This window comes from Labrus mixtus, chromosome 14 (assembly GCF_963584025.1).
Source record: "Labrus mixtus chromosome 14, fLabMix1.1, whole genome shotgun sequence".
NCBI lineage: Eukaryota > Metazoa > Chordata > Actinopteri > Labriformes > Labridae > Labrus > Labrus mixtus.
The window spans coordinates 7,315,044-7,328,854 of record NC_083625.1 but is presented as its reverse complement, the minus strand read 5'-3'; the positions used below and the strand labels follow the sequence as shown (position 1 = coordinate 7,328,854).

Genomic DNA, 13,811 nt, shown 5'->3' with positions numbered 1-13,811 from the left:
TTGTTAGTCTTTAAGGTAAATATGAAGCAACAGCAAGGGGGCGCTTAGCTTAGCATAAAGACTCTACTATTCTGCAATTCACTTAGCAGACGCTTGTATCCAAAGCGACGTACATCAGAGAGTAAGAACAACACAAGCAAGGATCTAGAAAAAAGGGAACAATGTCAGTAAGAGCAAACGATCAGCTTTGAGTCCGATTGGACACACAGGTGCTGACAGGAAGTGACCACAAAGCACAACATTGACGGCAGTTCTTGAGAGCTCTAATCAGTATAGAAACCATCTTATAAGTCGTCGTTATCAAACAAAAACCATCGTCACTACCATCATCATCAATGATATGGAGACCATCATCATTAAGTTAGTAGGTGTTCATGAAAGAGCTGGGGACTCTAATAAGAGGAAACAGATAGCTTGGTCCTGTGTAAAGCTAAAAAAAAAAAAATCCATCTCCCTTTTCCTCCAAGGTTCCCCAATGATCATGTTATAAAGTGTTCATATTACCAGGGTGATCAAAAGTATAAAAACATCAATATTTGGTTTGACAGGGATACTGTGACGGACTCTGTCTTGTCTCGGAGCAGTGACTTCCTGGAGTCTCCTCTGGTTCCATTGAAACATCATGGACTGATGAGAATAATTAGTCCAAGTGTGAAGATGTGGATACACTTTGGGCTGTTTCTCCTCTTTCTCCTCTCCTCTCAGTGTAGCATCACGTTTACTGAGCAAACATGAGAGTTGTCATCCAGAAGTCCTCCAAAGAAAAAGCCCATTTTCCCCCCCCAAATCTTTGCCAATGTCTTTAAAGCTAACTGTGAAGAACTTTTTCCTTTTTGATCTTAGCGGACAAATCAGCACGCATCATCTTTTTAATCAGTCAATCAGTTTCAATTTATACTGCGCCAAATTTGAAAATGATCTCAGGACATCTTACAAAAAGAAACTCTGTCTCATATCAGCATCTGCCGAGACTGTGTGGGCCGAGAAAGTGGGTTCAAGGAGAGAGAGAGAGGGACGGATAGGGAAGAACGAACAGCATCAAAAACACAACAGATAAAACAGACTTCAGGTTAAAACATGAGTATAATTTGAGCAGTAACAGTATTGAAACCATTTAAAACATATCGTATAGAAGCCTTGAGCAAGTTGTTTTGCTTTCGTTGGGGAAAATTAGTCAATGCAAAATGTTTTTTTTTTTTAATTGTCATTATAGGACCTCCATCGGCACCGCGTAGCATCGTCACTCAGATCAACGACACCACGCTCAGTCTGGAGTGGAACGAGCCTCTGGATAACGGCGGCAGATCAGACCTCACCTATGCGGTCAGGTGCTCTGTGTGCCGGTCACCAAAGGGGCCGTGCCTCCCCTGCGGAGACAGCGTTAGCTACCGGCCCGCGCAGCAAGGCCTTCTCAGTCGCAGGCTGGAGGTGTGGGGCCTGCTGCCTCACACCACATACTCCTTCACAATCCAGACACTCAACGGGGTCTCTCAGCTCAGCGGCAGAGACCCTGCCAGTGAAAGTGTCAACATCACCACGAGCCATGACGGTAAGCGGTGGAAGCGGAAAAGATTGAAAGGTATAAATAGTGGAGACTTGCCGTGGTATTCATAATTCTTCTGCCATCTGTGCAGTGCCGTCACTGGTGTCTGTGATTCGGAAGAGTGACTCCACAGAGAGCAGTCTGACTCTGCACTGGTCGGTCCCAGCTGAGCCGCACTACACCATCCTGCAGTACCAGATCCGCTACTGTGAGAAGGTGAGAACTACCTGACTGTGTCTCTCAACAGGCTTAAAGGTCACATTTTATTCTGGTCTGCTGGATGTTTTTTAGGTGTACTTTGCATTAGGATTTTAAATTTAGAGTACCGGCAGAAATAATATTAAGGGATAGGCGGTTTGTCAAGATTTAACTCAGATATTAAAACATTGTAAATTATGTTTTTTTCTGTAGAGCCCCTTAAAAACAGAAGTCTTTTTTTTTTTTTTTTTTGTGGAAGTCATCTCATATATCGAAGAGTTAGACTTCTATCAGTGTTGCGTGTGACATCGTTATGCACGGACCAAAACACTCAGGCAAACCTAACTCCAGACTGACTCACCACACCTTTGTGTGGTGTAAATAAATCTCAAATTGTCTTTTCACACATAAGACAAAACTCCTGTAATTTCCCCGCACATTTCTGCATGTACTGCAGGTGTGAGCGCAAAGGGTAGACTTTTTTTTTACCCCAGACTTTGCCCAGATGTTTTCCTGCCAGTCCCTTATACATTTCCACAAGAGGTGGGGGTAAACAGACATGAACAAAGCAGGTAATATTCAGGAAAATGTACTGCGAGCCCCCCTTTCTCCCTACTGTCTGACAGGGGAAGACTCCTGCTGTGCATGCTTGTATGTGTGGAAAAAGGCTGCTGTGTATTCCTGCCTGTAATTTACAACCTTTGAATATTTAAGTTGTTGCATTGACCAGGTCGTTGTTAAGAATGAGCCCTCATGTCTCAGTGAGATTACCTGTCTAAGTAAAGGTTTTTAAAAAAGAGGCAGCATAATTATGTTTTAATGTACTTTAATTTTGTAAGCAATTATAAGTATGTGATCCTTCAATTATGCAAATGATCCTACAGAAATCTGTTGTGGATCTGAATTTTCCACAGCGATCACATTTTCTCCTGTAATCCCGTTTAGCTCATTTCCACCGTTTTCATTCTGCAGGAGCGACGAGGCGAGGACCAGTGCCACTACTCGGAGAGCAACAGAAATCAGGCCGTGCTAACCGACCTTCGCAGGGCCAGTCAGTACGAGGTGCAAGTCAGGGTGCGCACCATGGCCGGATACGGCAGCTTCAGTCCTAAAGCTGTCTTCCGCACACTTCCTGATGGTAGGAAAGAGTCCTCTTTGTTAGTTTTTCCCTCACAAATTAATCTTTTTTTTCCCCTTTAACACATTTTTCCATCTCCATTTGGGAGGTTTTTCAGATTCTATTCTTGTTGTGAATTTATGCCCTTGTACTGCGTTAGTGTCCTTGCATTGAGCCTCTTTCATATTATAAATTCCCATCATGCTCTTTCTTTCCTCTTCATGCTTTTTTTGTGCCACTAGTGTCATGATTTCTATCACGACGTTACTCTAAGTCTCCGTCTGTCTCCTTTTCTTTCCTTTCTTTTGTTCTCCGTCTCCTCTCTCAGGACAAGACGCTGCCTCCCAGTTCTTGGTACCCGGCATCCTTATCGCTGTTGGGATGCTGCTGCTTGTCACTTTCGTCTTTGTGGCCGCCTACTGCATACGGTGAGAACCAGGGGAGGGGAAGAGAGAGGCAGAGATAAAAGGTAGATTTGGAAAGGAAAGGAACTGACAGAATAACAGGAAGAGGCAGAAAGGGGGAAATCTAAAACCAATAACAACTGTGACCCCAATTTTACAGCTTTGCACCGCTTTGTTCTTTTGTTTATACAATCATATCTTATGAACCGTGGATTTGCACTCTGTTATCCACACCTTTTTTTTTCTTTCTGTGTGTGTGAGGCAGCTCAGACACAAATGATGCTTTGTGATGCTAAAAGTGATCCTGCTCATTAGAACGTTTTCCTTAGGCGTCATTGTTTGAGTAAATAATGCTGGGTACCCTCAGACGCACAGTAGTAGAGAAAGTGTGTGTGTGTGTGTGTGTGTGTGTGTGTGTGTGTGTGTGTGTGTGTGTGTGTGTGTGTGTGTGTGTGTGTGTGTGTGTGTGTGTGTGTGTGTGTGTGTGTGTGTGTGTGTGTGTGTGTGTGTGTGTGTGTGTGTGTGTGTGTGTGTGTGTGTGTGTGTGTGTGTGTGTGTGTGTGTGTGTGTGTGTGTGTGTGAGAAAGAGAGAGACAGGTTAAGAGGAATGGCGTTAGAGGTAGAGGGCAAGGAGAGACAGGATGCAGGCGTCCCAACCCTGTTTCCACAGGACAGGAGAACAATAGCTGTGACCTTGTGACACACACACACACACACACACACAAACCAGCGGCTGAGGCCCAGATCTGCCACTTTACCAAGGGTGGTGCATTATTGCTATTTTAGGCTTATGAGGTGGGAGATGGAGAGAAATGGAGGAAGGCAGGGATCCAGTAGCTACAGGGTTTGTTACAGTCCTGCAGGGAAGAGTTTGCTCCTGTAGAATTAGAGCAGAGCCGCCGCTCGTGTCAAAGAGCAGATAACCGAGGTTGGCTCGGGTATTCAGTGTTACCACAAGCCACTGTGGATCATTGTGCTGGGGATTATTCAGAACAAACAAAAGGCTGGTCCTCTACTGTTCCTGTCAAAGAATACATGATTAAATGTGTGTGTCTTTAAAGTTCCCTTCACACATGCACTGTGCTCTTGAAAATGTCTCGAAATGCAGAATGGCTCCTGTTTTGACTTGACCTTGACTTTATTCAGACATTTCCCTGCAAGCCTCTCCACAAGAAATCGGAGTGAGCCGATTTGTGAACACAGCAGGTTATAGTCAAAAATAAATGATGTTCAGTGAGTGTGCAGTGTTTATATCACGAGACTGGTAAAAAACACGTACTCTGATCTTTGTGCACATAATGTAGCTACTTCTTAATTTCTTCTCCCTTTTCTCTTATTAACTGTGAATATGTTGTATACATTATACTGTGACATCCGAAGTGTCCTTTTTGCTTCATGCTTTTACTCTGGAAAATGTGAGGGCAGGCTATCCAGAAAAATTCTAGAAGTTTTCAGAAGTTCAGTTGTGAAAAGAGCTTAAAGTACCGTTGAACTTTTTTTTTAATATGTCTGAAATTGAATCATTCGCCGGCCGAGTATTTCCTTAGGGGATCAATTAATACCCATATGTTTCCTTACTTTTCTTTGCCGATCTTATTTTATAATAATGGCTCTTTTATTTGCTTTTTTAAAAATTGTTTCATGGGGGTCTTTGTTCTTATTGTGTTTTTTTTTTTTAAACTATTTTTCACTATATATTGCAGGTGTAAATCATCAAGTAACCGCTGTCAGTAACGATACATACAGCCATGCTATGATGATAATAATTCTGTAGATTTGTTTATTATGACATAAGGTACACCTACAAATATACTCTCCTTTCAACACTCTCCTTCAGGCCCCCTTCCCTTACTTACAAACTAATGATCCTAACTCTGCTTTTCAAAGGCAATCATGAGAAAATAAACAAATAAAATATCTATGAAAACAATTAAAAGTCACATCATAGCACTTCCATGTTTTGCTCAAACATTACTTATCCTCTCCAATTCATGTTAGCTCCAGATGTCTAAAGATAAAATCTGTATTGAAGAGCCAGACAGGATTCTTTGTTATTGTGCTGTTATTGCATCTTAACAGTCACATTGAAACGCCGCTGATTTGTATCACATTTAGCTGATAAGCATCCTTTCTTCAGATAAACGCGTTGCCATCCTTATCTCATTTTCTTTGTCCCCATCGCTCTACCTGCAGCAGACACAGCCGACTAAAGGATCCAGAACTGAGCGACAAAAATAACCAGTACCTCATCGGCCAAGGTAACAGATAAGAGACACACACACCGAGCCTCTGCTGTGATTTACAGCTCATTCACATCATGAATCATTTTTTAATCTGACCATGTTCATGTATTTGCTTATAGTGCGTTAACATTTCTGCTTTTCCTTTCCCACGACTCTGTTTGTGTTTCTCTGGCAGGGGTCAAGGTCTATATCGACCCCTTCACCTATGAGGACCCAAATGAAGCGGTGCGAGAATTTGCAAAGGAAATTGACGTTTCCCTTGTCAAGATTGAGGAGGTCATCGGTGCTGGTAAGGCCCAGAGTCCCGTTCTGTTCCCATGATTCACAAATGTTTAAACTCTGTTCTGATCAACCCTTTTCAGGACTCACAGACTGAATGTTTATTTGCAGCCTGACAGATTTACTGCTTTCACCATAACATCGTTAAAAGCAAATCAAGTTAAATTGATTATTGTGACTTTTAAAACCATTGTCTGTTTTCTTTTTATTAAGAAAGAAATCAATAGTACAGCGAAAATAAAAACAATTAACTGATAAATATAACGAGCATTCATCGGGAACTAAAGGGCACGGCTAGCTGGGAGCAGGCATTAGGTTTTCATAAACAACTCTGGCCCTCCTAATGGGATAAACACCTGTCAAAGAAAACAGCCTTAATGTGTTATGTGTCTGTGCGCTGCAGGGGAGTTCGGGGAGGTATGTCGAGGACGGCTGAGGGTCCCAGGAAAAAAAGAAAACTACGTAGCAATTAAGACGCTGAAAGGAGGCTACACCGACAAACAAAGACGTGACTTTCTGTCCGAAGCCTCCATCATGGGCCAGTTTCAGCACCCAAACATCATCCACCTGGAGGGGATCATTACCGCCAGCTGTCCAGTCATGATCCTCACTGAGTTCATGGAGAACGGAGCTCTGGACTCTTTTCTGCGGGTGAGCGCGACACACACAGAACACACACACTCATTTAAACAGACTGCCACTTCGTTCTTCCTCCAGCTGAGCCGTCTCTGTCCTCCGCAGCTGAACGACAGCCAGTTCACGCCCATCCAGCTGGTGGGAATGCTGCGCGGCATCGCCTCGGGCATGAAGTACCTGGCAGAGATGAGCTACGTCCACCGAGACCTGGCCGCCCGCAACATCCTGATCAACAGCAACCTGGTGTGCAAGGTGTCTGACTTCGGCTTGTCGCGCTTCCTGCAGGAGAACTCCTCTGACCCGACGTACACCAGCTCTCTGGTGAGACCATATTATTGTATTTTTTTTATTAAGTTTTTACCTACATCTACGAGTCTAATGAACCAATATATTTCATTAACTCATACTCTCTTTATTTACTTTTTTTTTTTTTTACTTTTTTCGTTGCATTTCCAACATAACCAATACTTTTACAATAATTGTATTTGTAAGTTGCTATGCAGATAAACTGTACATTTAGTGCACAAACAATACAATCAGAGTCAAAAAGACAAATAAAAAAAATATTTGATTCAGTTGTTTGCAGGTCAACAAAGTTGGATAATGAAGTCCTTGAAATTTGAAATGCCCTACACATGTCAGGCCTCCAGCATTAGCAGGGGTGAAAAGACCTCGCCTCCACCCAATCAGAAACATACGCAGATATACATTTACACACATGCTTTATTCTGGAACAGCAGGGAAATGTTGTGGCTTAGTATTGGAAATTAAGCAGTACCACATTGCATATAATTGGTTTCGAGGACACTCTGTATTTTAAAAAAGGTTATTATTTAAGAATCTTAGCGTCCTTTCAAAAACCTGTCTGACCAGTTCTTCTTTCAAGTTTTGCAGAGCTGACCTTTTCTTTTTTTTTTATATATAGGGAGGTAAGATCCCAATACGCTGGACAGCACCAGAGGCGATAGCGTTCAGAAAGTTTACCTCGGCCTCAGATGTGTGGAGCTATGGCATCGTCATGTGGGAGGTCATGTCTTTTGGAGAGCGGCCGTACTGGGACATGAGCAACCAGGATGTAAGTTTTAGAAAAAAGCCATATTGAGCCATTCTTGACAATGATTTCTACAATTTTGTCGGTATAGATGAGAATAGATTTAAATACAATTAAGTTAACACTCTGTGTTTTCATCAAAATCAGGTAATCAATGCCATAGAGCAGGACTACAGGCTGCCCCCACCCCCTGACTGCCCCACCCACCTCCACCAGTTAATGCTGGACTGCTGGCAGAAGGACCGCTCGGCCCGGCCTCGCTTCGCGGACCTGGTCAGTGCCCTGGACAAGCTGATCCGCAACCCTGCATCTCTGAAAATAGTGGCTCAAGAAGCAGGAGGGTGAGTTTGCGGATGTGCATTCAAAGTACTTGTCAATCAAAGTGACAGTAAATAGGAAGAATGTTTCCCCTTTCAAAATGTTCCTCTCTTAAGTGTCTGTTTGGAATTCTAATAATCTCAGGACAGGCATTAGCCTCCTGCTGCCCAATCTTATGTACCACCTTAATGTCCTGCTGTGACCTGTCAGACACTTGCTGGGCCCGTTTCCCTTCCTCCACATTCTGCCTGTCAGCTGGACACATGCAGCAGAGGACACTCCACCCCTGACAAATCCCATTGTTTGTCCCTGTCCGTCACTCAGCCTCAGATTATACCTCTGCCTGTCGACTGGAATGTTGCTGCAGGACATCTATAAGCTCCTCACTGTTGTTTAGGTGACTGTGTGTGTAAAGTGGTCCCCTTTGTTTCCCTTCTCTGACCCCCAGGCCGTCCTACCCCCTGCTGGACCAGCGTGCACCTTTAGCCCTCTCATCGTGTGCTTCAGTGGGGGAATGGCTCAGGGCCATCAAGATGGAGCGCTATGAAGACAGCTTTCTGCAGGCGGGCTTCAACTCAGTGGACCAGCTGGCTCAGATCACCACACAGTCAGTTCCTATCTTAATTGATTCTTACTAACAATGTCACTTTTCAAGGCCCACTTTTAGGCTGTAAGGTCAGGAAGATGGTCTTGTAAACTTCTGGCAGCAACAGTTTCAAATGGACCAAATTGAATCGTCATTTACAATATCCCAAAGTGTATTTTTGTATTTCAATTAAAGACCATGTAACCCTGGAGGGCAAAACTTACATTTAATTTTAACCTCAATCAGGTCTTTATCTTACTTTTTTTTGTTCTTCTGTATAATTCTTTTGTTTTTGTATTTGTGTTCAGGGATCTGCTTCACATGGGCGTGACTTTGGCCGGACATCAGAGGAAAATTCTCTCCAGCATCCAGACAATGACCTTTCGAAACAAGAGCACTACAACTACTGTGACCTTCTAGCTAACCTGGACATGGCCACCAACAAACAGGAGCAGCCATGTAATGAGAGCACTCTAGGTTCTCTCCCTTTACCCATGGACTCCAAGAGAGACTGGCAGAAATTATAAATCACCAAACAAAAAAAAAAAAAAGAAAACAATGAATACAGAGACATTTCCAATCAGGATGAGTGAGTCCTCAGGCGAGTCTCTGTCGCCAACAGTGACCATGGGGAGAAAGTGACGTAAAGAAAAAGGACAGATTTTCACAGTTTGTGGTCAATGTTTTCATATCTTCCATGAGGGTAAAACCGTATTATTGCGGTAAACCAAGAGGACTCAGCGTTTACAACATTTCTTTAGTACCATGTCATTTTACTGGCTGTTGACTAGTTGTTGTACCAATAAAAAAAAAATCACTCAGACAAAGGAAAGAAGAAATGCCAGTGCCAATCCAAGGATTTCAGTGTTCACATTGTAATCATGAATGAAAACTACTTTCACCCTGGGTGTCTTGCATTACATTCCATCTGGATTATGTTACTCAAAGACACCTGCACATCAAGAGTGATTATGTTAACTGTTGGAATTCACTTCTTTACCATTTGAATTCAACACGACCTCCTCTTTACTCAGGTGTGATGTGTGATGCAGACTTTGGAGAGTGTTGCTCCTCAGCATAAACGGACTTCCCCAGTTTTGGCTCTCAACTTCCAGCTCTGCACACAGTATATGAAGAGAAGAGACACTGAAACATATCAGCACTTTTGTCATTTCAAAGTGAATTGTAAACTTTAGTAACTCCATGTGTTTTTTTCGTGGAGTAACGTTGGTTATTTCTACTGCCTGTGTGTCTGCTGGCAGCTCAGTTTCATTAAAGTCAGACTGAACCAAGGACCAAGTGGACTCAGAGACCCGAGAACACTGTAGAATTGGTTTTCTTTGTACACATTTCCTAAAGATGTTATCTAGCCTCAGACTTGTCTGTCTTGATATAACTGATACATTTTTAATTCTTATTCTGTATTCTCCATCTACCAGTGCCATTCAGATCTTTGTGTACTTAAATGCCATTTTTATAAAGCAGAAATATTTTACAAGTGATTTTGTCTGATGATTTTCATGAACCTTAAAGGCCTACTTTGACATTTTGAAGATGAGTTTGTCTTTTCCAATCAACAGATACTGTTTTAAAGTTTCCTGCATTTGCCCCCAAAGCTTATACGTGACCCCCCCCTCCTAGCTTAGCTTATAGTCTACCAAGCAGCCAGCAGTAGCCTGTCCATTGTTTTCTGAATGGAATAAGAGAGGGAACTGCTGTTAAGCTAGCACATCACCTCCTTCACATTTTAAAGATAAAAACATATTTTCAGTTTCTTCGTCTGCAAAACGGCTTTGTTTTCCCCGTATATGTGCACACATTTTTTTAAGCACAACATAAAGTTTAAGATGAGTTTACAGCCGTAGTATCCATTGGTTTTATGGCTAAATGCTGTTTGATTAGCAATGAGCCATTGCTTACTTCTCATTGGTGTGTTATTAATGATGGGTGTGGCTGAAGCAATCCCCCTCTCCCCCAGTCCATTGAAACCCGTGGCCCTATCTCTTGGCATGGAAATCAAACACGGCTAACAAGCTAGCTTGTAGCCAGTTGTTCAGTAGAGCAGCTACCTCCTCTCTGTTTTTAGACTCGGCTTTCTTGTTTTTGTTTGAGCATATGCTGGGTGTATTGTCCGTAAAATGCTTTGTTTTAGCGGAAATAATACACAAAGTGTCCCAATTAACATTCAGCATCAATATTCAGCTCACATCTAGTGAGTCAGCAAGTATCCAATGGTTTCAGAAGGGAACGCTAACCTCAATTTCTCTGAGGTTAGACCTGCAGAGTAGCCTCTCTTCAGCTTAAGTTAACCATTTCCCTTAGTCTGTGTTGAGTTAGCAAGTATTTATACTGAAGTGCCAAAGCCGCACAAAATGTTAAATCATGGAAAACAACATAAAGCTACAAGCTAAAGGTTGAATCCGTTTGTTTTAATTGCTAAATACTGCTGTTTGATTAGCAGTGAGCCCTCCCTTACTTTTCACACTGGGTGTTATTTCCTTTCATCAGACAGGCCTACTGGTTGTTTATGTATTTGCTCTGAACAAACATTTAAATATGTCCTTATCCCTTAGGGAAATCAATACACCGCTAACAGGCTAGCTCATAGCCAGTATTTTAGTAGAGCAGCCTCTCTTCAGGCTCAATGTCTTGTTTTATTTCATCATGTGCTGGGTGTATTAATGTTGCTAGCTTGGAGCCAGTAGCTAGTATCCATTGGTTTCAGAGTGGAATGCAATAATACTTTTTGGCTGCTTTTTAATTAGCTGCGCAGCCCCCTTCATTTTAATTTAGTAAGCTGTTTTCTGTCTTCACTGGAGGAGTCAGCAAAGTTCTCCTTTGTGCTGAAGCTACACAGTTTGTTTTTAAACATTCAGCCTGGGTAACAATACACGTCCACTAGCTATTAGGCTAGCTTTTAGTTGGTTGTATCCACAGGTTTCAGGGTGGAATGCTCATATTAGCACTGAGATGATGTTTGATTAGCTGACTACCCCCCCCCCCCCCCCCCCCACACACACACACACACACACACACACACACACATATTAGGCCTACAAGTGCTTGTTGAAGTTGAAGAGGAATAACAGACTTTTGTTCAAAATGTCAAAGTGTTTCTCAAAGACCTTGCATCTCTTCGAGGATAATACCAGCCTTTTTGACATGTAGGTCATGTTTAATTTTACCCCTGTAGCTCACATACCTGCAGTGAATTTAGAAAATGAAGCTAAAACATCTAAAAGACACTCAAACTATGTTGAATACAAAATGCACATTTTCTAAATGTTTTTTTTTTTTACCATTCTGCGCTTGTATTATAAAAAACTTCTTCATGCTTGTTTTTCTACGGTTTTAAGAGGTTTGAAGTGCAAAGCCACACAATTTCGAATGTGGTGTGATGATTTACATAACTTCAAGTGAGCTTGATGCTCACCAACAGAGGTTGTGTATTCAGTCGAAAAAAAGACCAAATGAACCAAGCATCTGTGATACCGGATAATCATCCATTCTCTATCTTTTAAAATGCAAATTTAAAAGCAAAACGGCTTGTATTGTCCCGCAAGAGTCTGAGAGATTCCTTGAAGGATTATGGGAAATGTGGTCTTCATATTGAAGATCTGACTAAAACAAGTTTGAAATTATGAATAGATAAAGTAAGTTTTGATTACTGTCCTGTGTGTAGGCTAATCTGTATTCAGTATTCATAATAAAGATGCACACCAGTGTTTACCATGAAGGAGTCACTTTTCAGCTCATTTAAATGTCTGATGCTTATCTAGATATCCAGTCTGAACAAAAAAATGTTCCCCTCTAGTGAACAATAAAGCCTGCACAAATAAATGTGGACGTTACTGAAAGTGATATTCTAGATAATCTACCCGGTTCAATGTCATGATGTATTGTCCCAATGAACCTGGTGACTTTAGTCACAAATTCACAGCCAAACAAAAACATTACAAAGCAGCTCCCCGTTTGAAAAACACACTGTTGTTTCTGGTTTAGTGTGAACCCATATTCTATCCTTTTTTATTTTTATTTTATTTTTATTTTTATTTTTTATTTCTGTGCTCAAGGATGTGAGGTAAATAAATCTTACTCTGATCTCTTGTTTTTATCTTTGGTTAGATAATACCCTGCCAGAACTGTCTATGATCATAGAGAAATGTGTGAGTACAGAGTCTAATGGGGTATGTTTTTCTAGCTTCTTTGTGGCTCTTGTTGCAAGCCTCTCATCTACACCATCGCCGCTTTTTAATAATGAGAGCGAAACAGGAGAATGCATGGGTGAGAAATGACTCTCACTCCCCTCTACATCGCCAAGCTCTCCCGACTTGAAGCCTTTTCCTCTTGCCTTCTGTTACTCCAGGGAGCCTTTACCCCCCCGAGGGCTTGAAGCTTGTCCTGTCCTATGTTTCCCTTCCTGGTCCTCAGCCCTTTTAATCATGGGGAGATGTTCGTTTCTCCTCCTGTGCCTCGGGCAGAGTGCAGCTTATGGCGCAGTATAAGCTTAAACTCTCACACACCTTTTTTTTTCCTCCCCCTCTCTCTCTCCTGCCATCGCCAAAACTTACCATAACCAGGCAAAGCTGCAAGGGCGTCAAGAAGTGTTTAGGTTCATTGATTAATGTACTTTGATAATCTCTGTGTTACTGGATGATTCTTCCTCTTCTTCTACTGCTCTTGTGTGGGCCAGACCTGTGCTAATCTAGTTTCAAAGTAGTGAAGATAAATAACAATGATTAACTGCTTTTTTTTTAAATCCCACAGCGTGTTTTGGTGTGTATGAATCTCTGTGGCAGTGATTCAGAGTTTGAAAGAGAGAGTAGGGCATTCATCTCTGGTTTCTACTTCTGTCAGTGCTTTCCGTGACCTCTGACCCCAGTGTATAGTACAAATCTAGCCCCAGCTTTGTCTGTGTGTGTCTGAATGGCCATTCATTAGACCAGGCCGACCAGGTTTTAGCATTAGGTGGATTGTGTCATTCCCCTCGCATTCCTGTGTGCATTCGAGTGTTGAGTGTGCATGTGTGTGTATGTGGGTGGTTGGATGGATGGTAGTGGTGGGTGGGGGGTTAACCAGTGGGACAGGTATATGTGTGTTTGCAAGCAAAAAGGGGGAGGGGGGGGGGGGGGGGGGAGAGAAAAGCTGAAATGGTTTCACTCTGTCTGGAACAGTAAACAGCAGAGAAAATCAGAGTGTGATCCTGCATCAAATGAGCAGAGTTAAAGGTGAACTTCAACAATTTACTGTGAGGCGTGTGTAGAAGTTAGGGGACTCCAGAGAGAGACACTGAAAGAAAAGAAAGGAACAATGTAAAACAGCCATGTACTCAAAACATCCAGAATGTTACTTTCTAGTTGGTGTCAAGCTTCAAAACTAATATCCTTCAATCGCATTATGCAATTCAGTCACATCTCAAATGGCTTTCAAGGACAA

At 42.2% G+C, this 13,811-nt stretch overlaps 1 protein-coding gene across 2 annotated transcripts in view; it reads left to right on the top strand.

Annotated features, from left to right (window-relative positions):
- The window catches only part of LOC132987819 (ephrin type-B receptor 4a-like), a 43,969-nt gene extending 31,858 nt beyond the window's left edge, over positions 1–12,111 (top strand). The window contains exons 6-17 of one of the 2 annotated variants that reach the window (XM_061054752.1): positions 1,214–1,549; positions 1,635–1,759; positions 2,714–2,879; positions 3,187–3,286; positions 5,459–5,520; positions 5,681–5,794; positions 6,188–6,435; positions 6,526–6,741; positions 7,346–7,495; positions 7,619–7,812; positions 8,238–8,396; positions 8,684–12,111. In XM_061054752.1, the coding sequence (XP_060910735.1) occupies positions 1,214–1,549; positions 1,635–1,759; positions 2,714–2,879; positions 3,187–3,286; positions 5,459–5,520; positions 5,681–5,794; positions 6,188–6,435; positions 6,526–6,741; positions 7,346–7,495; positions 7,619–7,812; positions 8,238–8,396; positions 8,684–8,795 (1,982 nt within the window). In that variant the 3' untranslated portion in view covers positions 8,796–12,111. Of the gene's footprint in view, positions 1–1,213; positions 1,550–1,634; positions 1,760–2,713; positions 2,880–3,186; positions 3,287–5,455; positions 5,521–5,680; positions 5,795–6,187; positions 6,436–6,525; positions 6,742–7,345; positions 7,496–7,618; positions 7,813–8,237; positions 8,397–8,683 lie in introns of both variants that reach the window. The other variant, XM_061054751.1, reaches the window with a different exon arrangement.
- The last annotated feature ends 1,700 nt before the right edge of the window (positions 12,112–13,811 follow it).